At 60.0% G+C, this 23,962-nt stretch overlaps 1 protein-coding gene across 1 annotated transcript in view; it reads left to right on the forward strand.

Annotated features, from left to right (window-relative positions):
• The first annotated feature begins 1,254 nt into the window (after nucleotides 1-1,254).
• LOC120391380 (adhesion G protein-coupled receptor E2-like) overlaps nucleotides 1,255-23,962 on the forward strand; it is a 101,104-nt gene continuing 78,396 nt past the window's right edge. The window contains exons 1-2 of the mRNA XM_039515019.1: nucleotides 1,255-1,286; nucleotides 14,019-14,075. Of these exons, the coding sequence (XP_039370953.1) occupies nucleotides 1,256-1,286; nucleotides 14,019-14,075 (88 nt within the window). The 5' untranslated portion in view covers nucleotide 1,255. The remainder of the gene's footprint in view (nucleotides 1,287-14,018; nucleotides 14,076-23,962) is intronic.

The raw sequence follows: 23,962 nt of genomic DNA on the forward strand, positions 1-23,962 counted from the left end.
ATGGCCTCATTGCCCTGTATCAATATCGCAGCCCTTTCCGAACCCTGGGGAGCTCTTGCCTTCCCCCACTCTCCTGTGGCAGGGAGTTCCCCAGGTTAACAACACAAGGCTGAAGGGATTTACAGGTAATGGTGGGGGTGAGTGCAGGTCATGAGCTCCCAGCCAAGCACAGATCTGCCCCAGGACTTGGATCTGGCCCCAGCTGGGCTGGAATGTTGGCAGCTCTTCAGCTGTTGGGCTCCAAGGGGAAAAGCAGCCCCCGGCTGCCCAGCCCTGCTAATCTGGGCTCCGCACCGTGCTGGGGCTGCGTTCCAGGAGGCACGAGGGGGGACAACAGGGGTGTGGGGGGGCACAGACAGGAGCAATGGCGGCATGGGGTGGAGATAAGCTTGGGGCTGGGGGCCGGGCTGGTACGGGCCCTCCTGGGTCATTCCCGGGGCCATCTCAGGGGAAGCGTCCAGGGGTAGGGGTGTCTCTGGTCCAGAGAAGGAGCCCTCGGCCTGGGGAGTTTAGAGCAGTGTCTGTGTGTGTCAGAGTGGATGGGAGCCCAGCACGTTGGTCTCCAAGGCAGATATCCCCATATACACCGGACCCCTCCCTCCCAGCCAACCTCCCTCAATCCGCCACTCACCCCTCCATCCACTCACCCACCGCACCCCGCCATCCCCACCGCCCGCCCGCCCCACACCCCTCCCCCCTCCATCAATCTCTCCAGCCCCCCCCCCACGCCGTCCCATCTTCAGGTGTTCCCCAGGCACCTCTCCCCCTGATCTCCCCCATTGCTAACCCCAGGAAGGGGGGCTCCTTCTGCCCCCCACTCTGCACCTCAGGACTTGGGCAGACACCCGCTATAGCAGCCCCCAGGGTGCCTCGATTGCCCCATGTAGCTGCCTGGTCGGGGCAGCTGTGTAAACGGGAACCGAATCCATGCCCTGCCCCCACGAGCCCCCCTGGGATGGGGGCTCAGCCCAGACCGGGGTCTGTCATTTACTGGGAGCCCCTGGTTAAAATAGTGCCCACACCTGCCTGTCAGCTGCCCCCCTTTTCTGACACCCCCATGGCTCCCCCAAGCTCTCCCCGTCCCATCTCCCCACACACGGCCCTCCCCTTCCCTCCCCCGATCCTGCTCTCCTCCCCTGCCCTGGTCCCACCCTTCCTGGGCGGGTCCCCGCCCCGTGGAGCCGGCCCTGGCTCGGGGCGCTGCCTCTGGCTGCAGCTCGGTGCGCGCGCCGCTGCTGGACTCCTCGCCCGCAGCATGGACCCGGCTCGCCGCCTGCTGCCCCTCGGTGAGCCCCGACCCGGCCCCGCCGCCCGGCTGCACCATGTGCTCGGCCCGGGCAGCTGCTCCCTGCGCGCGTTGCTGAGCTCGGGTCCCCGGGAGTGACTCCGGAGTCGCTCCGCCGTGGCTGCCGGCGGGCTCCGGCCCCCGGTAGAGCTGGGATCCCCGCGGGCTGCGCTCCGAGTCCAGGGGCAGGAGCGGAGCTGGGGCCCATGAGGGATGGGCCCGATTCTGGCGCCACTTACTGTGGTGTGAATCCCCGGGGGTGGCTCCCCAGTTGGTGTGTTTTGCTGCCTGGATTCAGGGCCGCCCTGAGGGGTGGGCAAGTGGGATCTGCTCCGGGTTTTCGGCGGCACTTCGGCGGCGGGCCCTTCCCTCGCTCTGGCTCTTCGGCGGCGGGCCCTTCAGTGCAGCGGAAGACTCGGCGCGAGTGAAGGACCCGCCGCTGAAGTGCTGCCGAAGCCTCCGAGCGCCGCCCGCTGAGTACAAGCGCCGCAAGCACGAGGCGGGGGGCAGGGAAAAGCCGCGATCGGCAGCACTTAGGCTGCTCCACCGCCGCCGCTTCATTCTTCGGCTGCATTCGGCGGCGGGTCCTTCCCTCCGATAGGGACCCGCAGCTGAATTGCTGCTGAAGACCCGGCCCTGCCCCAGGCCCCCTGAATCCTCTGGGTGGCCCTGCCCGGACTCCCGGGGAGTGACGCTCATTTACACCCGCTGCCTTTACAGCGTTGTGACCGAGTGAGGGCAGGATCGGGCCCAGCCAGTGCCACCGGGGCCTGATTCTTACACCCCCCCCCCCCCGGAAATCTGGAGCAACTGGGCCCGATTCTGCTCCCACAACTTTCCCCTTGTGTGACTCCAGGGGAGTGACTCCTGGATCCCGTGCTGGTGTGAATGGGACCAGGACACTTGTCTCTGGCAGGGCAGGGATCTGCTGGGCTGTCCCGGGCACTAGGGGATTGTGCTATTTGTCCGGCTGGGCTGGGCTCCTCTCTGACACCCTGGGGAGCAGCGGGTTATGGGTGTGTGTGTGTCACAGGTTGTCCCATCCTGGCTTGTACTCCAGAGAGAGATGATCCTTCTTTGACAGAGAGGCCAGGTGGTTTCTCCAGGCTCCTGGCAAGATGGTTCTGGTGCTGGGAAGTGAACCCAGGAGTCCTGGCTCCCAACCCCCTCTGCTCTAACCCACCAGACCCCACTCCCCTCTCTGCTGGGAACAGAACCCAGGTGTCCTGACAACCAGCCCCCCCCTACCCCGCCCCGGCTCTAACTACTAGACCCTGTTCCCTCAGGCTGCAGAAGCAGGGTTTATAAATTGATTCCCTGGGGTTTGTAAACTGTGCTGTCCGGGGTGGACTTTACACCAGGGATGGAGAGGCCCAGGGACCAGGTTTGAAAGCCTTTTGGGGACCCTTTTGGGATGATCAGGCTTTGCATTTCCCCCAGCGGGGAATCATTGGGTATGAGGCACTATCAGAGCGGGGGGTGGGGGTGCTGGTGTTGTCTGTGGGCTGCCCCTCCGAACCCTCAGACGAGTCCTGCGTGGTTGATGACAGTGCAGAAGGCTGGATGCAATTACCTGCATGCGTCCTGGCTCTGCCCCTTCCCAGCCATTCTGGTCATGGGTCATCCTGGGTCCAGTCAATTCCCCTTCCAAGCTTCATCCAGACTTGATCTGATCTTTGGGGGCAGGGGAAGTTCCAGGGTCACCTTCCCCACCCCCACCGGCCACTGATGGATCCGCAGTCGCATCCCCTTTGGGCTGTGGGTGGTGCTGGAGCGTGGGATCCACCTCGGAGCTGGAAGCTGCAGCATCAGGAGCTGGGTGCCTGGTGTCCCGGGGTTCAGAGGAGGCTGGATGGGGAGGGGACGGGTTGGAATGTGGATCAGGGTCCTTTGCCTTGGGGTCTTCGAAGTCTTCAGCTTCCATATGAGGAGAGATTAATAAGACTGGGACTTTTCAGCTTGGAAAAGAGACGGCTAAGGGGAGATATGACTGAGGTCTATAAAATCATGACGGGTGTGGAGAAAGTAGATAAGTACGTGTTGTTTACTACTTCTCATAACACAAGAACTAGGGGTCACCAAATGAAATGAATAGGCAGCAGATTGAAAACAAACAACAGGAAGTATTTCTTCACACAACGCACAGTCAACCTGTGGAACTCCTTGCCAGAGGAGGTGGTGAAGGTCAAGACCATAACAGGGTTCAAAAGAGAACTAGATACATTCATGGAGGACAGGTCCATCAATGGCTATTAGCCAGGATGGACAGGGATGGTGCCCCTAGCCTCTGTTTGCCAGAAGCTGGGAATGGGTGACAGGGGATGGATCACTTGGTGATAACCTGTTCTGTTCATTCCCTCTGGGGCACCTGGCACTGGCCACTGTCGGCAGACAGGATACTGGGCTAGATGGTTCTTTGGTCTGACCCAGTAGGGCCGTTCTTATGTTCTTATGTCTTTCACTTAAAGGAGCATTTGCCTGGCTTTAGATGCCGTCAGGGCTAGAAGCAAACCTAGGACTCCTGGGTTCTATCCCAGCAGTGGGGGGGGAGTGGGGTCTAGTGGCTAGAGCAGGGGAGGCTGGGGGCCCGGACTCTTGGGTTCTATCCCCACAGCTGGGGGAGGGGTGTTGGTTGTGAGTTCTTGTCTAAGTGGCTGGCTGTACAAAGGGCTGGATCCTGTTGGGTGCTCAGTGCCCTGTCCCTCTGTGCATCCTATGCCCTGGGGGGGCGGGAGGTGCCATGCCTGTGACACCAGCAGAGGAGCCTCGTTTTCAGAAATATTTCTGTCCATGTGGTGCCAAGTGATTAATAAAATGGAGCATTCCCTGCCCTGCTTGGCCCTGCCAGTCCAGCCACCGTCTGGGGAAGGAGGGAGGGAGAGGGAGACATCAGTGCTGCCCTGGGTCTGTGCCCACCCACCTTCCCAGAGCTTTGGGGGGTCTGGTTTTCAATCCAGACTTAGGCTCCTGAAATGAGAAGCCTGACTTACAAAGGGGCTGCGATTTGCAGGCAGGCAGCTCCGTCTAGTCGACAGAGTGTCGGGGTGGGAGTCAGAACACCTGGGTTCTTTCCACTGATTTGGCAAGTAGCTTCCCTGCTCCGTGCCTCAGTTTCCCCACTCAGTTGAGACTGGGAGCCCTTTGGGGCAGGGGCTGTCTCTCGCTGTGGGTCTGTACAGCCCCTGGCACAATATGGCCTCAATTTTGGTCAGGCCTGATAATCGCTACCGTAATTCACTTAATAATGAGCATTCCCAGATCCTGCAGAATCTGGGCATAACCAGCCAGCCAGGCCAGCTATTTTAGGAGCCTTGATGTGGATTTAGGTTACAGCTTTTAGGTGCCCAAGTTTGGCACATGGGTCCCCAGCTGTGGGCTGGATCCTGCACTGCATGTTCCAACTCAGCTCCCGTTGGAGGCAGGCGCTGTCCTGCTGGTGCGATGAGCTCAGGATTGGATCCAGGGGTAGTTTGGGCTCCTGTAGCTGCTGTTATCTTTGATGCCTCCTGAGACCTGTGTGGCACAGCCCAGTTGGCAGCAGCTCTGTGGCACAGGTGCCCGAGTGGTTCAGGGTCTACAATGGCAGAGGGAAAATCCAGGTTCAATTTTCAGCTCTGGCACTGAATTGCTCTGCGTCTCAGTTTCTACAGAAGTGAAATGGGGCAAATGGTCCTTCACTTGCCTTGTCTGTTTGGGCCATTGGCTCTCAGTGCCAAGGCTTGTAGGTGCCAAGCTTGGTACAATGGGGCCTTGGTGCCACAGCAATATGGCTAAGAAATACCAGCAGTGACAGTAGAATTGGTGCCAGCCGTTTGTTTGATCAGTGGCTTTGTTTTTTGTATTTGATTTCCTGGTTTCATAAAGCAGGGGGGAGGTGGGAGCCAGGACTCCTGGGTTCTCTTCCCAGCTGCCATTTGCTCTGAGACAGTGGGTGAGTTGTCTCTCAGTGCCTCAGTTTCCCCAGCTGTAAAATGGGGCTGGTGGCAGCTCTTTCTCAGCAGTGGGGCCGTGTGGGCTGTGAATGCCCGTGTGGCGCTTTAGGGCTGGATGGGGCCGAAGTGCTGCCAACGCGCCGTCAGGAAGGGGCCGGCAGCGCTCGTGTACGGGTGTCGGCCTTGGCCTGGCAGCATCTCTCCCCATCGCCCCTTGGCTGGCAGGGCTGTAACGCGAGAACTGACGTAGCGAACGTGTCTAGTCTCACCAGCATCTGGAGCTACGGGCCTGGGTGGGAACTGAGCTGCCGGGATCTGTCGGCAGATTCCTCCTTGGCCTTTCTCCTCTTTGCCAGGGGCCGTCGTTCTGGCACAGTGGGGATCAGATTCGAGGGCTGGGCAGAAATGCAGATACAGTATCATGGGAGGGGCAGTTCTCCGGATCCCCGCAGGGTTACGCAGTAGGAGCGAGATGCTGAGGTGACAGCGATTCCTGGCAACTACCCAGGGCGGAGGAAAGCACAGGGGGGCCAGAGCCCGGCTGGTGTGAATTGCCCTCCTTCCACTGAGCTCAATGGGGCTGGGCCGGTTTACACCAACTGGGGCCTTGCCCGGAACATCAAGGGTTGATTCCAAAAAAAATGTCTGCTTTGAGAGGTGTTGGGTGGGGGAGAGCCAGGACTCTGGGTGTCCTCGCACACCTGGGCACTAGCATCGGGTCCCTTACAACAGCTGCCGCAGGGCCAGGCTCCCTAGTGGGACAGGCTCTGTGCTCAGCACTTGTAGCTGGGATGACCTCAGCGAGCCCTGTTAGCAACCGGCCCCACTGCCGCCCCTAACGGCTCAGGGCTTTCGACACCGCTTGAGTCCTGCCCTTCGGAGAAGTGGGGGGAAGTAGCCAGGAGATAAGTGGCCTCGTGAAAAGGGAACCGATAAAACCCCTAGTTACTCCCCGGATGTTTTCACAACAGAGCCGGCCCTGGTGCTTCCCCCAGATCCCACGGTCTCGCTCCGTGGGGCAGCCCCCCAGCTGGGGTAACAGCCTCGCTCCATTGGCCTAGCCAACTACTGCCCCCTCCCTTCGCCCCCTGCCCCCCCCACCCCTCTGCTTCAGCCCTGGGTGTTGGGTCTCTAGGTGCAGCCCGTCTTTGGCCTTTCTACTGAGACTGGATCAGGTCACTTCCTCTCGTGCATTAGGTGTGTTATGGTAGCAGCTACAGACCCCGACTGAGATGCAGGGCCCCATGCGCCAGGTGCTGCACAAACTGGGGCAGTCGGCCTCGGACCACGTAAGGTGCCTCTTAACACCACTGCACCTGGGCTGGGAGGTAACACTCTACAGATAAACTTTTGAACTGCACTGACCAGGGACAGAGACTTTTGGGGTGTTGGACTTTTGGAACTTTGGGTGGTTTTTTGGGTTGCTGGACTTAAGACCCCGAGGGGAAAAGGACGCTGCCAGACTCACTTGGGGGTGGGTCTTTTGCTCATGGTTTGTGTTATGAATCCTGTTTGTGGGGTTTCCCCAACATGATGCCGCATTGTTTCCCTCCTTTATTAAAAGGCTTTTGCTACACTCAGACTCCGTGCTAGTGAGAGGGGAAGTATTGCCTCCTAGAGGTGCCCGGGGGGTATGTAATTGTCCCTGGTCACTGGGTGGGGGCTCGAGCCGGTTTTGTGTTGTGTTATTGAAACGGAACCGCTAGATACTGACCCCGGCCCTTGTTGCTGCCAACACAGCCGGGCAGAAGGGTTACATGTAAAACTAGGCAAATATCTAGATGCGTTGATGTACCCTCGAAAGACCTGTGCGTCCCCCCGGGGGTACACGTACCCCTGGCTGAGAACCACTGTTCTGTATGACACGGGAGGTGACTGTCCCGCCCTGCTCGGCACTGGGGAGGCCTCAGCTGGAGTCCCATGTCCAGTTCTGGGCGCTGGTGCTTTCGGGAAGATGTGGACACGTTGGAGAGAGGCCAGAGGAGAGCACCAAAAAGAATCAAAGGTTTAGCAAACCAGACCTGTGCAGAAAGATTAAAACATGGAGCATGTTTAGTCGGGAGCAAAGATGACTGGGGCGGGGGCTGAGAAGACCTCCCATATACGCTGAGGGCTGTTACAAAGAGGCCGGAGGTGTTCACGGAAGGGCCTTCCTGCCTGTACGTTTGCCGTGGTGGTGCAGCCCTGTCGGCCCTCGGATTTCAGAGACAGGGGGAGGAGTTGGAATTTGAGCAGCAGCCGGTCCAGGGCTCCTGCCTGCAACCAGGGATTGGGGTTCATGGGCCCGCAGAAAGCCTAGAGAGAGACTGACCAGCCATGGCCGCCGGCCACCAGCCCCCAGCGATGGGGGGGCTTGGCTGGCGCTTCCGGCCCCATCTGGGAAGCGGCGCCCACTGCCGGGACCCTGTGTGCATCAGGGGAAGGGGGGCACCCCGGGGGCAGCAGATTCCAGAGGAAACCGCAGCTGAGCCTGCCTGAGAAACGAAGCCCAGACTGTGCGGAGCTAAATCAACCCAGCTGTGCTGTGCCGGGTTGGAGTGTGTTGGTGCCAGCGCTGAGAGCGTTGTGTGCCCGTCGCTCCAGTCGGTGGATCTGCCTGACACGTGTGTGTGTGTGTGTGTGTGACTTTTCCACAGTCCATCCCTGAGCAGCCCTCCACCCCCGTCAGCCCAGCCCCTCCCCCCTTGGGATGTGCTCCTGCCCCAGAGTTTGTGCCCAGGCTGACGCCAGCCCAGATCCCTCCCTCCCGCCAGCAGCCGGGCTCTGCGGTGGCTCTGATCCAGCACCCCAGGGTGAGCGCACGTCTGTCCGGCGTGGGGGAGGGCAGAGACGGGGACTGTCTGCACTTTGTCTGGGGCCGCGGCTGTGGGAGTCGGGCCCTTTCCATTGCGTCAAGGGGAGAATCACCTGATTGTCCTGGGACCATTTCTCAGCGCCAGCCTCTGTTCCTCCAGCGCCCCGTGGGGGGGTGGCAGCTCTGATTCCACCCCCCAGACTGACCTCAGGGGCGGGACGTCCTCGGGGCTGGGACAGTACCGATGGGACTATGTCAGGAGGGGTCTCTGACAGTCCGTGCAGGTTGTGGGGAGGGCACATCCCTCCCTTACACCGTTTCACAGCAGGGTTACTCCAGATTTACACCCCCACATGGGATAGAAGAACTAAGAGCGTCCGTTCAGGTGGCGGTAACTGGGCCTGGTTTACAATGGGGTAACTCCTGGGGCAGTGAGAAGAGACTCTGCCCCCCACCCTGTACCCTCCAGGCTGATGATGCCAAGTGCCATGGTTCCCTTGGGGGTGAAAGGTCTGATCTGGGTGCTGCGCCCCCCCCCCCCCCCCCGTGCTCCCAAGGCACTCCTGGAGTTAGCGTGGCCTCTCCTGTACCCAGGCTGTGGGTCAGATCCCTCCCTGGGGTGACTCTGCACAGGCCTGCAGCCGGATCTGGGTGCGTCTCCTGGCCTCTGAGTCTCTGCCCTCACCCCGCTCCTCTCTCGTTCACCTCCCTGCCCCCTGTCCCGCTCCCAAACTTTCCATGCTCAGATCTGCCACCCCCTGTAACAGCCAGGGGTGTCTCTGCTGTGGCTGCTGAAAGGCTGGATCAGGGCTGTTTGGGGGGGCAGAGGGAGGGGCCCTGGCTAGTTGGGCACTGTCTCTTTAAGGCCTCCTGACACCCCGCCCCCCATTAATGTTCCTTTTCACCCCTTCTGCCCCCTGGGAAAATGTTCTTGGCCATTGGGAGGCAGCTGCTGGCCAAGGCCTGGAGGGGCCGGATGGGACACAGGGACAGTTATTCTGTGCGCCTGCCTCCGGCTGAGACATGAGCCTGAGACATTCCCGGGGGGGGGGCAACAGGGCTCATCGCCCCCCTCCCCCAATGGGGCCTTAAAACATCAGGGGAGCCGGGGTGTGTCTGTGGTGGTGGCAGCCCTGGAAGGGGGGTGCTGGATTGTACCTGGGAGCACAGGAGATGTGATGAGTCACCATTGGGTCGGGGGGGGGGGGGGGTGCCAGATCCAGGGTAGCTGTACTGGATCCAGGGAACGGGTTGTGGGGGGGGCTTGTCAGACCCAGGAGGGGGCAGTTCGGACCCAGAGAGTAGGAGAGACAGGTTGGACCCAGGGGTAGATGGGAATCTGGAGGTCTGGGGGCCATGTGGGACCCAGAGAGCAGGGGCAAGTTTGGGGTTCAGGTGGGAATCCAGGGTCAAGGGGGCAGGTTGGACGCAGGGGTCAAGGGGGTCATGTGGGACCCCAGCAGGTGGGGGAGTTCGGGTCTCTCGAGTGCCTGCGTCAGCTTTTGGACGAGGTTGTTCCATGATTCACGGCTTCCCCGCGCGGTGGGAGGGGACGGCGCTCACTGGTAGTGGTCACCGCCCGGCCGTAGCCGTCTGAGGGGGCAGCCTGGGGGTGGCGCGATACCCCGGCTCCTGCCGGCTCCACGGGACCCCAGGGGCAGCAGCAGCAGCAAGCCCTGGGTAAAGTGCTGGAGTGTTATTATTGCAGTCCTGGGCTGACCCAGCAGGGGGCGCTGTGGGGATCAGGGCACAGCACCAGCTGTGGGGGGAGCTCCCGGCTGCTCCAGTTCCAGCATCTACCAGCAGGGGGCGCTGTGGGGAGTGGGGCGGGAGAGAGGACTGATTCCCTTCTAAGAGGGTTGCACTGGGGCTGGTGGTGGAGGGGTTGCATGGGGGATTCTGGCCATGTCCTGGGGCAGGGGGGGTAGAGGGTTCAGGGCCCCACGATCACTCCTCTCTGGGCAGAGTCACGGCAGCTCGTCGCCGGCGGGAGGGTTTGAAGGATTCTCCCTCCATTCCGGCCTGGCTGGTGTTTGAGCAGCAGGGAGGGTCCTGGGGGCTCCTTGTCCCTGCATCTGATGCTGCAGGCTACTGGTATGTGTGAACATACCTGTCTGTACCTCTGTGCCCATGCATGAGTGAGGCACATGTGTGGGTGTGGGCGCACCGGTATATACATTGGTACTTGTTCACAGACGTGAGAACACATCTGCATGTTTGTGTGCATGCCGGAGTGTGTGTGCATGTGAACACTAGTGTGTGTGGTGTGTGTGTCTGGCGTGCGGGTAATTATCCTGCTCAGGCACTTTGGGGACTCGGGGGACAGTTGAGGGACCAGACCCAGCCCAGCATGGACACTGGGGCTGGGGCCTTGGCGTGGGGCTGTGGTGCCCCCTAGTGGCTGAGGCTGTTCAGTGCTGCTCTGTGGACACACAGGTTTGATGGGGGCGGGGGAAGGTGTTGGGGGGCTGGACTGGCCTTGGGGATCAGGTCCCCTGTGCTCCAGTCTAGCCCACAATGGTGGAGACTAAAAATTGCTGACAGGCATCATATGAAATGAGTTTGGCCCTGCTTCCAAGCTGGGCATCAGGACTCCTGGGTTCCGTCCCAGCTCTGCGATGAGGGCAGTGGGGTCTAGAGGTTACAGCAGGCAGTGGGAGCCAGGACTCCTGGGTTCTATCCCCAGCTCGGAGGGGAAGGGAGTAGGGTCTAGTGGTTAGAGCAGGGGTAGGCATCAGGACTCCTGGGTTCTATTCCTAGCTTTGCCCCTGCACCAATGGCCCATCTCAGAAGAAAGGCCTCCAAGGGGCAAAGCCCTTCGCCCCGGGGTGGGGTGGGGGGAGTCCCAGCAAGGCTGGGGCTGCCTGGGAACAGGCCCTGCTGCTGCCCCTGTTAGAAAGAGCCCGAATAGCCAACACGTCCCCTCTCCGGGCAGGACGCCGGCTCGTGTTTTAGCGGGGAGGGGACGTCACCCTCAGGGCCGACTGCCCTGGGACGCGGCAGCTTCTCCATCACGTGGAGTCGCACAGACGGGCTGTCCCCTCTCAAGCTCTGCGCTAGCTCCATCCCCAGCTACGGGCTGGATGCAGGAATCCCTGGGTCATTCTCTGGCCCGTGCAGTGCAAGAGGCTGGATCAGCCTGCTCCCGTCCTGGCCTTAGACTCTCTGAATTAATGGCTCGGCCTTCGCTCCCAGGGGACCTGTGATGCCGTCACCTCCCCAGCTCCCTCGTCCTCCATGGAGTCTCCCCGGGGGAGATCGGCCGGAGCTGAATTTCAAAGCCGCGCCCCCTTTCTAGCTCCCGTCCTAGGAAAGCACAATGGGGTTCCCCAGCCCGCTGGGCTTCCCCTTTGCACAGCACCTCGGGCACTCGGCCCCGGGTCCTTTAGCATCTGGTTCTTCGCACCCGCATGTGGTTAATGACTCAGAGCAACAGGCTACAAATAAACACCAGCAGGAGGGGGCGGATCTGGGGCGACACCTGAGTGAAAAGCAGATCAACAGCAGCCTGTGTTGTGCCCCATCCCCCGCTCGGTGCTTCCCCTTTCCAAGGGGGTTTGTCCATTGCATGGACGCACTGGGTGACCTTGGGTAAGTCATTACCCCTCACTGTGCCTCAGTTTCCCCCTCTGTAAAGTGGAGAGAATGCTCCTCCCTTTGCCTATTACCATGACCCTTTTGGGTGACAGACTGGCTCACTGTGTGTCTGTGCAGCACCGAGCGTGATGTGGCCCTGATCTCGGTCGGCTCTGGGCAGCACCTGGTACCATAGGCATGTGCCGCTCTCAGCATTCTCCAAGCACCTAAAAATTCCAATTTTGCCGCTCCCAGGTCCCTGCAGGGGGCGGGGCCGGATGAGGGGGCAGACAGCGTCACCTCCCAGGGGGGCAGTGAGTGCGGGCAGGGGTTGGGAGAGTGGGTCTCTGGGGAAGTTTATGGGACAACTCTGGGGAGGGGAGTGGGGGGTGGTGGGCAGTGGGCAGAGGGGGCGCTGGGTGGCAGGGCACCGCCTGTGGTGGTTAAGAGCTTCCGGGCAGCAGGGACCCTGCAGCTCCCAGCCACCTCCAGACGGTGCGGCCCCCAGAGCACCAAGATGGGGGGGAGACCACCAAGCCCCTGTGCCTGGGGCGCCCTAAGTATAAATCCGGCCCTGTGTGACGGTGCGGTTTTGGCGGGACCCAACTGAGAGAGCCAATTCAGCACCAATTGCTCAAACAGGGCAGTCACAGCCCTAGGCTGGGGTTTTTCCACCTCTAAGGCAAACCAAACCAGCCAGACACAGAGGACTTTGGTTTCACCCCACTGGCTAACCACAAGTCACACAAGCAATTCCCTTAGACACCCCAGTTTCCCAGTATCACCACCAGTGCTGCTCATCCTGGGAATGAATGGTTATGAAAACCAACACCCCAATAAAAGAAAAAGGTTCTCTCGATCCCAAAGAATCAAGTTCCAGACCCAGGTCAATATACACATCAGATCTTACCCACAAATCACGCTGTTGCCAATCCTTTAGAATCTAAAATCTAAAGGTTTATTCATAAAGGGGAAAAGGTAGAGATGAGAGCTAGAATTGGTTAAATGGAATCAATTACATACAGTAATGGCAAAGTTCTTAGTTCAGGCTTGTAGCAGTGATGGAATAAACTGCAGGTTCAAATCAAGTCTCTGGAACATCCCCCGCTGGGATGGGTCATCAGTCCTTTGTGCAGAGCTTCAGTTTGTAGCAAAGTCCCTCCAGAGGTAAGAAGCAGGATTGAAGATGAGTTGAGGCATCAGCCTTTTATAGGCTTTTCCAGGTGTAAGAACCTCTTTGTCCTTACTGTGGAAAATTACAGCAAAATGGAGTCTGGAGTCACATGGGCAAGACCCTGCATACTTTGCTGAGTTACAAGGCGTATCTGCCTTCTCTCAATGGGTCAGTTGTAGCTGATGGTCCTTAATGGGCCATCAAGCAGGCTAGGCAGAGCTGACACCAACTTGTCTGGGATGTCTCCCAGAAGCAGAGCACAAATTTGAACTACAGGTCTCTCGCAACTTACGTGCATTTAACATGTGCAATTTCAGCTTTACGCTGAAAAGCCTGGAGTCTGGGAGGGGCTCAAGTAGAAGAGGCGTGGCCTCAAGATTTAAAGGTCCTGGGGCACCAGCTGTGGCTGGGAGTCTCAGGGCCTTTAAATCACCCAGGGGGCTCCCAGCTGCAGAGGTGGCCACGGTGGAGCTCTGGGCCCTTTAAATGCTGGCCCCATCCCGCCGCCAGAGCTGCGGGCAGGATTTAAAGGGCTCCTCTGGGCTCCCCGCCGCAGTGGGAAGCCTCGTGGAGCCCTTTAAATCCCGCCCGCCGCTCCGGTGGCGGGGTGGGGGGCATTTGGGAGCCCGGTGGAGCCCTTTAAATGCCCCCCCCCGCCCACCCGCCAGAGCTGAGGGCAGGATTTAAAGGGCTTGAGATTGTGACTATATGCGGTTTTCGCTTTACGTGATAACCGCGGAACGGACCCCCCCCCCGCCTAAGATGCGACAGACCTAGTATAGAGCCAATACTCATAACTTCAACTACAAAATGACACATGCACACAGACAGCATAATCATAACCAACAACCCATAACCTGGTCTTAGACACCTTATATGACCCCCTTTACATAAGATTTGGGGCCACTACAGGACCTTGGTTGCAAACCCTGTTCTATATGGTCCCAGATTATATCAATAACGTCACACCCTGACAATGGGGGCTCCTGGTCTTTGTTGTTCATACACACAATGAAGACCCAGTTGCCCTGGCCAAAAACCCAGTTCCCAACCAGAATCAGGTAAAAATATGACCAGGGATCCCAGCTGGGGCTGATTTCCCAGCGCACCAGGTTTCTGCATTTTTAATTCCACCATTGGCAGGGCCCTGACTGGCCATTGGCCCGGGATTGGCAGGACTGGGGCGGCTGGGGGTGTGTGCAGCTGAGTGGCGGTTACCATCTGCCCATGGAGCCTCACCCTGTCTCTGCCTTCCAGGGCTCTGCATCGCCCTGTGCCTGTGGGGCACCGTGGCCCAGACTCCTGGCGTACAAGGTAAGGCCGACTCCTCCTGGCTAACCTTCCCCAGCGCTCCCGGCTGCCCGGCCTCTGGCCTCCGCCCCCTCTGGCCCCTTTCCCTGGTGGGAGGAGAGCAGAGTCAGGGGTCTGGGGAGCCGGGACCAGCCCCTTGGCGTGGGCGTCTTGGGGTGGGTTTACAGAGCACGGTGGGTGCGTGCAGGGGAGAGGAGAAGGCCCCTGGGTAGCCCTCCCCTTCCCTTCCCTTCCCAGCCCCGTGGCCAGCAGAGAATAGACCCTGGGGCCCAGGGCTCTACACTGGGGGCTGGAGTGAGGGGCAGGTCCCCTTTGTAGCCAAGGGCCGGGTTACTGACCAGCCCGAATCAACCCCCTGATGGCTCAGACGTTAGAAGTGGCATTTGTAGGTGGCACCTCCCCCCCAAAAATCAGGCTGAACTGAAACCTGGGACCCACGTGCCCAGCTGGGGGGTGTTTGGGATCCAGACTCTGCACCCCAAACCCAGCTCTGCTGCGAATCCCAACATGGCATTTGGGAAAATTCCCATTGATCCACTGGGGTCCCCCAGTGCTTCACCCACCCTGCTCCGTCTGCTCCCACCCTAAGCCCTGCAGCCGGCTGAGCTGCGCTGGGATCCTTCCCCTCACGCTGGTCAGAGGGACGGATCCCAGCGGAGCCCCAAACACGGGGCAGCTAAAGGATCCAGGAGCCCCCGTAGGCAGGTCACAATCTGAGTCATGGGAGGCAGCTCAGGATCCAAACTAGCCTCGCACCCGATTCCGCTCTCAGTCAATCCAGAGCAGAGCTGGGCAGGAATTTCCCAGGGATCCATTTTTTGCCAGAAAATGCCGATTCAGTTCAGAGGAATGTTTGGTTTTACTTGGAAAAAAATGCACAGGGGGTAGGAGGGGGGGAGATGAAATAATTTTCAAAACGAAAAATTCCCGTTTTCCGGTTCCAAGCGAGGTTTGGATTTGAAATTGACACTAACCAGAGTAACGACAGCAACAAGAAGGAGAAAAATTGGGTGAGATTGAAAACGTTTCACTTGAAGCGACGCCCGGCTCCGGGGGCTCTGCCTGTCTGTGCCGGGGGCACCCCGGGGAGCCAAGGCCTCCTGTGCAGCCGAGGGCAGCTTGTGGCAGGCGGTGGAGGCGTCGGAGCTGTTTGCCAGGCGCCCAGGGATGAAAATCAGCGAATGGGGCGTGTGAAAGGAGTCGATCCCCCTGTGTGTGTGTGGGGGGGGAGGGGAGCCGCTCTGCACTGGCTGACCCTGCCCAGCTGTTCCCGCCCCTGCAGGTACCACTGGGGACTGCAACAACCATACGCTGTGCCAAGCAAACGCCAAGTGTGTGAACAGCACCCACTGCACCTGCCTGGATGGATACCAGCCACATGGGAATCGCTTCTTCACCAACCCAACAGAGACCTGTGACGGTAACGGGGCTCCCACGTTGTCCTGGGGGGGGGCTGGGACAGAGCAGGGCATTAAGGGCCGGAGCAGCCAACTCCACTGACTCCAGGGCCTGCTGGGGGTGCTCAGCCCGGCTGGGGAATGGGGGGGGGCAGCAGCTCGGGTGAGGGCCGCCCTCCTGGGGATCGAACCGGGGCCTCCAGAGTGAGCAGCAGGAGCCAGGAGTGTTGGGCTCTGTGAATGGGGCACAGGGTGGGGGGGCCCATCACACTGACCCGTCTGAATCCCAGCCTGGGCCCTAATCAGCCCCTGGGTGTGTAGGGGCAGAGGGGCCCCACGGGAGCAGAATGGGGCAGCCCTGGCTATACTTCCCCCACCCACCCTGCAGGGATCCAAGGAGGGAGGGGGCAGAGGAGAGGCAGCTTGTCACCCTCCCCCCCCCCAACACACAGGGAGCCCAGAGCCCCAGGGGGAGTCTCCCCACCCTCTCCTCACATGGGGGATCTCAGTGTTTGTGGGGCCAAACCCCCCCGTACCTGGGACAGGAGGCTCGGGGGGGGGGGGCTGTTTCTGACATTCCAGCAGCAGAAATGAGTAACCGAGAATCAGGCCTTTAATCACTAACAGCTCAGGGCCCCGGTCGCCTGGGTCCCGTCACCCAGCTCAGTGCGGGGGGTTGGAGGGTGATATGGGGAACGTCTCCCTGCCAGGACTGTACAGAGCGTCCCCTCTTGCATTACAGATATTAACGAGTGTCTGGGGCAGAACCAGACAGACTGTGGACGCAACGGATACTGCAGCAACGTGCCTGGGAGTTACTACTGCACCTGCATCGATGGCTACAAGCCCAGCTCTGGGAAAGCCAAATTCATGAATGCGAGTGAGAACAGCTGCGAGGGTGAGCTCTCCCCTGCCACCAGCTGCTGAGACACCCCCCCGCCCCTGCACACACAAATGCTCGTTCCAGGCCTGGCGCTGCACCGGGGCTGCTGCCGGCTTTGGCAGTGGCCCGAGGGCTCAGCGAGGCTGTGATGAGACGTGACCCTCACCTGCTCCCACAGAGCCTGGGGCCGGGCTCACCCCTGTGCCCGACGCTTGGACAGGGAATAAACCCTCGGGGTTAGAAACAGACCCACGGAGCAAACTCCTTGTGCTGCAGAGATGCGCTGGGGAGGAGGGAGGGGACCCTCGCTGGCCCCTGCATGCAGCATCTGGGCTGCTAGTGCCCCCCTGAGCCTGGGAAGTGGCCCCAGGAACGGCTCTGGGAATTGGGCTAAAGCGTTCTTGAATTCGCCCCCATCCCCTATTGCTTGAGCTTCCGCTGGGGGCAGGCAGCCAGTCTCTGCTCTGGCCTCTAGGGGGCGCAGCTGCTAGTTCGAGGGACCCTCCCACTGCCCCAGGCCCCCTGCGTGGGCAGCGCTGGGAGGGGCATGTGCTGTGACTGGCATTGCCAGCCCAGCCCCAGGCTGCCCTGAGGCCCCCCGAGTTCCAGCAGTCTGGGGCGGGCACGTGGGGTTGGCGTTCGTCGGCTCCGTGTGCTGTCCCGGCTCTGGGCGGGTCGCCGGCCCGGCAGACCTCCAGCGAAGTGCCCAGACAGCCCAGAGTCGGGGCAGTGGCCAAGGCGCTCGGCCAGGTTTATCCCCAATGCAGCCCGGTGCCAGCGCCCAGAGATGCCCCAGGGACACGGCCACACGTCTGCCTCCGACAGTGGACCCCGACCGTTACAGACTGAGACAAACCATCCGGGATAAACAACTGACGTCCCAGCTTGTGTGTCTCACAACATGCTTGTTACCCCCCTTGTGCCCTTCTCCTGCTGCTTCAGACAAAACATTCCCCACCCCTCAAACCAGGGCTGGCTTTAGGCCGATTCCCTCGATTCCCCTGAATCAGGCCCCGCACCCAGTGGTGAGCTGAAGCCGGTTCCCAAGCTCCAGCAGCCGTCCGCCCCGCCCCCGGCCCCAGCTCACCTCCCGCTCCTCCCCTGAATGCTCCGACCCCCTCCTCTTCCCCCTCACCTGCTTCCCGCGAATCAGATGTTTGCGCGGGAAGCCTGGAAACAAGCAGTGGCAGGTAAGCTGGGGCAGGGGGGTGTGAGGAGGGCTCCAGGGAGGCTCAGTGCGGCTCCAGCCCGGCCCCGGCCCCGACTCTGACCGGGCGGCGCGGCTCTGGCTCAGGCCCCAGCCTGGCTCCGGTGGGGTAAGCGGCTTGGTAAGAGACCGGATCCGGGGGGGCTGGATAAGGCAGGGGCAGGGAGTCCCACGGACAGAGAGCGGGTCGGGGAGGTTGGATGGGCAGAGGTTCTGGGGGAGGGCGGTCAGGGGCCGGGGAATGGGGGGGTTGGGTAGGCGTGGGAGTTCCGGGGGTCTGTCGGGGTGGTGATGGATGGGGTTGGGGCAGTCAGGGGACAGGGAGCAGGGTGAGTTGGGTAGGGGTGGGGTTCTGGGGGGCAGTTAGGGTGGGGGCTCTTGGGAAGGAGTGGTCAGGGGACAAGGAGTGTTGGGGGGTTGATGGGTTGCAGTTTCTGAGGGGGGCAGGACATGGGTGGGGGTTGGATGGAGGGGGATGTACTCACCGGGTGGTTCCCTACCGGGTCTTCGATGGTGGGTCCTTCAGTGCCACGGAAGACCCGGAGCAAAGACCCGGAGCGCCGCTGGGTGAGTCATCCCTGCCAGGGCCCCGCCAAATCGGGCCCTGCACTTCCTAAAGCCGGCCCCGCGTCAAACCATCTGATCGTGCACCAGGCAGGGGAATCTGGTGCTGGGATGTGGTTACACAGTCACTGTGTTTTGGCAATGCCGGCAATATCAGTGCCGAGTTCGTGCACTGGACGGTGAACTTGCAGAGAAGCCTCTGCTTTGTGACAGGGTGTAACTGGTGCCTGGGGGGGCCACACTGAGATTGCTCCATCAGGGAAAACTGCAGAGTGGGGCCGACAAGCCCCCAAACTGCTCGTTATTTCTGATACTTAGATTCACCGAGCCAGCAACAAACCAGCAGCTCCGATACCGGCTGCTTCCCCAGAGCCAGAAACAGCTCCCGGCTCCTTTTCTAGTGTGGCTTCAAAGGCAGAATTTGGGTCATTTAGCCTGCAAGGTGCTTAACCCTTCCTGGCTCAGTGTCCCACAGGGCCGGACTTTGCTCAGAGCATCACTTCTGCTGACTTTGGTTCTGGCCTTGTACCAGGCCCCTGCTCCAGCCTCTCTCTGCTCCAGCTCCATGTCGCTCCCCCAGGGCTGCGCTGTGAGGGGCATGTGCTGGGACTGGCATTGCCAGCCCAGCCCCAGGCTTCCCTCAGACACCCTGGCTTCCAGCGGCATGGCACAGGGACACACGGGCTGGGCAGCTCCGCGTCGCTCCCCCAGGGCAGGGAGTTTGCCCAGGGCACAGACCGAGAGGTCTCTCTCGGCTCGCAGTGCAGTGGATTTGGAGACCCCTTTGCGCTGGTGAAGCTGGCACATGCACCAATGCCAGTCCCCTGGCAGGGGATACCCACATGCTGGTGTCTCCACCGGGGGACGCTGGAAGCTGCCAGCTGCTAAATCGCTTTGTGCTGATCCCTGTCTGTGCTCCTGAGCCCCCCGAGTCAGCAAAGCACATGCTTAGCTCCAGCCCTGCCCAGCTATGCACTGAACTCGGCTCCAGTAGGTCTTAAGTCCATGGCTGAGCTCGTGACGACAATCCCAGGCATTAAAAAAAAGTCAGCTTAGCTTAGACAATCATGAGCTTTAGAAAGACCAGTGAGCAAGGGGCAGTGTGTGGAGAGAATTGAATTGAAAAGGGGCAAATTCAAAGCCGATACAAGGAAATACTCTGGAACTCACTGCTACCGCAGCCAGGGGACTGTGAATGTGGTGAGGTTTAAAGAGGGACCGGCTTGTTCTAAGGGGAACGATAATGCCTGGAGCTGTGCTAGTTAATGGACAATAATTCTGGGAGGGAGGGAAAAGCTCCCACTTCAGGGCTTGAGTCGACCTCTGACTATTAGAGATCAGGAGGAGACCTTCACGGGAGCAGATTATCCCCCTGGCTGCTGCTGCGGGACTCTGACACCTTCCTCTGTAGCACCCGTCACAGACAGGATACCCGGGTAGATGGGCCTCGGGGCTGACACAGGCTGGCAATGCCTGTGGGTTCCTCTGTGATTGGAACCTGAGGAGGATTTCTACCAAGTCCCAGTGTTCCCACCCCTTGAGCAACTCAGCTTCAAACATGGACTCCTCAATCTCCCCAAATCTTGGCCCCATTGGGGCTTGGCCCATAGAGGCCACAGTGGCTGTTCTGGGGTCTGAAGGTCCCCTTCCCTCTGTTATGTTCACAGCACACACACTCAGTTAGAAACAAAGCATCACATCCTCTCGCTGGCAGGCTGCAGCTCAACACAGGGTTATTCTTAGAATCCAGAACCCTAGCACACGAGGACCCCAAACAGAGAGAGACAAAGCAGGCTGCTCCTGAAGGCAGATGGGCACAACTAACCCCACTTTCCTCTAGGCTGGCCCTTTGGCAGACACACTGCTGAAAACCCCAGATCACCAGTGTTTGTCACCCAAACCCCCTAGCCCACAGGCAGGTCCAGGAAAACCCCTTGCAGATGTAAAGTGAGAACTTGTGCTGCTAACACAGTTTTCAATGAACCATATTCTCGAGTGGCCATTCCGCTGCCAGAGCAGCCTAGCATGGCCTGGGCATAGCTGAGAATCAGGCCTGTGATTGCTAAGCTCCCAGGGGCCTGGTCACCTGGGTCCCATCACCCAGCTCAGTGCTACAGGAACATCTCCCTGCCAGGACTGTACAGAGCGTCCCCTCTTGTGTTGCAGATATTAACGAGTGTCTGGAACCGAGCCCGGCAGACTGCGGACCCCACGCAAACTGCACCAATGTGCCTGGGAATTACTCCTGCAGCTGCATCGATGGCTACGAGCCCAGCTCTGGGAAAGCCAAGTTCATAAACGCGAGTGAGAACAGCTGCCAGGGTGAGCTCTCCCCTGCCCCCACCTGCTGAGACCCCCACCCCACGTGACCATTCCCAGCAAGGGGCTGCACCAGGGCTGCTGCTGGCTTTGGCAGTGGCCCGAGGCCTCAGCCACGCTGTGATGAGACGTGACCCTCGCCCAGGCCCTCTCAGAGGTCCAGAGAGGCGCAGGCCACTTCCAGCTGTTGAGGCTCCCAGCCATAATAAACATACAAAATGACGACACATGAAAACAAAATAAGGCACCAAAAAAAGAGTGAGACGTAATTTGAATATTGTTTTATTTAACAAATGCTTTTGGAGGAAAAATCTCGCTGTCGTGCAATGTCACAGTTGACGTTAAGCATGGGGAGCCCATTCACACGCTCCTGTCCCATAGCTGAACGGGGATAGTTTTTTCCCTGCTTCAACACCTTGAAGGTGCCTTCACCTGAAGCCACTGACGCAGGCAAACTGACAAAATCACACAATATCTATGAGCATTTTTAACTCTTGAATATGACAAAATCTGTATCAGTTAACAAAAAAATTATGTCTCACCAAACCACATCTCTTATTTGCTTGAATTTGCAGCTCCAAGCTGAGAGAAGGTGGGTCACGTTGATTTTAGTCCGATAGGGACGCTCATAAAAACAAGTTGCAAAACTTATCAAATGCCAGAAAATTAAGTGTCTAAATTTGAGGCCCCTTTGAACTTGCGGCCCAGGCCAAATGGCACCCTGGCCCCCCTCTGATAGGTCATGGCCTTGTCTGCTCCTACAGCATATGGGGCCGGGCTCACCCCTGTGCCCAGCGCTTGGATGGGGAATAAACAGACCCACGGAGCAAACTCCTTGTGCTGTAGAGATGCGCTGGGGAGAGGGGAGGGGACCCTCGCTGGCCTCAGCACGCAGACTCCCTCTTGTGCTGCAGATATTGACGAGTGTCAGGGCCCGAGCCCGGCAGACTGCGGATCCCACGCAAACTGCACCAACGTGCCTGGGAGTTACTTCTGCACCTGCATCGATGGCTACGAGCCGAGCTCTGGGAAAGCGAATTTCACGCGTGCGAGTGAGAACAGCTGCCAGGGTGAGCTCTCCCCTGGCCCCACCTGCTGAGACCCCCCCTCGCACACACACAAATGCTCGTTCCAGGCCTGGCGCTGCACCAGGGCTGCTGCCAGCTTTGGCAGTGACCTGAGGTTGTCAGTGAGGCTGTGATGAGACGTGACCCTCGCCTGCTCCCGCAGAGCCTGGGGCCGGGCTCACCCCTGTGCCCAGCGCTTGGATGAGGAATAAACCCTCGGGGTTAGAAACAGACCCTCGGAGCAAACTCCTTGCGCTGCAGAGATGCGCTGGGGAGGGGGGAGGGGACCCTCGCTGGCCCCAGCACACAGCATCTGGGCTGCTCGTGTCCCCCTGAGCTGGGAGGGGCCTCGTGTCTGGGCCATGGAAATAGCACCGTGCGCTCTGCCCCCTATGGGCCCTGGGGAGGAGAGAATAGCCACAGCACAGTGTGCTCCAGCCCCACCCCTGATCATCCCCCACGGTTCCTGGGGGGCAGGGAATAGCCACAACGCTGGGCACTGCAGCCTCGGCCCCTACATCAGGGGCTAGTATAGGGGTGGCAGGGCCGGTTCCAGACCCCAGCGCGGCAAGCACGCGCGTGGGGCGGCCCTTTCCCGGGTGGGCGGCTGATTGGGCCGGCGGACCTGCCGCAGTCATGCCTGCGGGAGGTCCACCGGAGCCCCGGGAGGACCGGACCTCCCGCAGGCATGACTGCGGATGGTTCGCTGGTCCCGCGGGTTGGCTGGACCTCCTGCAGGCATGACTGCGGCAGCTCAAGCGGAGCCGCCGGACCTGCGAACCGTCCGCAGCTGCGGGAGGTCCAGCCGAGCCGCGCGACCAGCGGACCCTCTGCAGTCATGCCCGCGGGAGGTCCGCTGCTCCCGCGGCTCCGGGGCGCCTCCTGCGCATGACTGCTTGGGGCGGCCAAAAAGGTAGAGCCGCCCCTGAGGGGTGGGCAAACTTTTTGGCCCGAGGGCCACATCGGGGTCCGAAACTGTATGGCGGCCGGGTAGGGAAGGTTGTGTCTCCCCAAACAGCCTGGTCTCTGCCCCCTATCTTCCCTCTCCCACTTCCTGCCCCCTGATTGCCCCCCTCAGAACTCCCGACCCATCCAACCCCCCCCTGCTCCTTGTAGACTGACTGGACCCTCCCAGGATGCCATGCCCCTAGATGGGTGGGTAGGAGAGATAGCTTGGTGGTTTGAGTATTGGCCTGCTAAACCCAAGGTTATGAGCTCAATGCTTGAAGGGGCCACTTAGGGATCTAGAGCAAAAATTGGTTTTGCTAGTGAAGGCAGGGGGCTGGACTCAATAACCTTTCCAGGTCCCTTCCACTTCTAGGAGATTGGTATATCTCCAATTATGTTATGTTAAATGTTTATGTATGTTAAACTGCCCCCCTGGGACTCCCACGCCTATTCACACACACCCTGACCGCCCCCCTCCTGAACCTCCATCCCATCCAACTGCCCCCTGCTTACTGTCCTCTGACTGCTCCCCAGGACCCCCGACCCCTTATCCTGCTCCCCGCCCCCTTACCATGCTGCTCAGAGCATCAGGAGACTGGCAGCCGCACCTCCCGGAGCGCTGGTGGCATGATGAGCTGAGGCTGCGGGGGAGGAGGGACAGTAGGGGAGGGACTAGGGGCTAGCTTCCCCAGCCGGGAGCTCAAGGCCAGGGCCGGCTTTAGGCCAATTCCCCCAAATCGGGCCCCACGCCTAAGAGGGCCCCACGCCCAGTGAGAATCTCTTCCCTGGCTAGAGGAACCTTTTAAATTTTTACTCACCTGGCAGCGCTCCGGGTCTTCAGCAACACTTCGGCAGTGGGTCCTTCGCTTGCTCTGGGTCTTCAGCGGCACTTTGGCGGCGGGTCCTTCAGTGCCACCGAAGACCTGGAGCAAGTGAAGGACCCGCCGCCGAAGACTCGGAGCACTGCCCGGTGAGTACAAGCCCCATGTGTTTTTAAATTTTATATATATATATATATATATAGTCATCCCTGCCGGGGCCCCGTTGAAACGGTTCGAATTGGGCCCCGCACTTGCTAAAGCCGGCCCTGCTCAAGGCCCAGGAAGGATGGTCACGTGGACTGGATGTGGTCCATGGGCTGTAGTTTGCCCACCTCTGGGCTAGGAGCAGGGTAAGTGCAGGACCCCTACAGCAGCTCCACACCAGCTGGGTGGCCCCTTTTGCAGGGTGGGGGATTTTCCAATGGCCGTTCCGCTGCCAGAGCAGCCTAGTGCCGCCTGAGCATAGCTGAGAGTCAGGCCTGTGATTGTTAAACTCCCAGGGTCCCAGTCTCAATGGACCCATAACCCAGCTCAGTACAGGTGGGTGGTACAGGAACGTCTCCCTGCCAGGACTGTACAGCGCGTCCCCTCTTGTGCTACAGATATTGACGAGTGTCAGGGCCCGAGCCCGGCAGACTGCGGACCCCACGCAAACTGCACCAACGTGGCTGGGAGTTACTACTG

Source organism: Mauremys reevesii, linkage group 25 (assembly GCF_016161935.1).
Source record: "Mauremys reevesii isolate NIE-2019 linkage group 25, ASM1616193v1, whole genome shotgun sequence".
NCBI lineage: Eukaryota > Metazoa > Chordata > Testudines > Geoemydidae > Mauremys > Mauremys reevesii.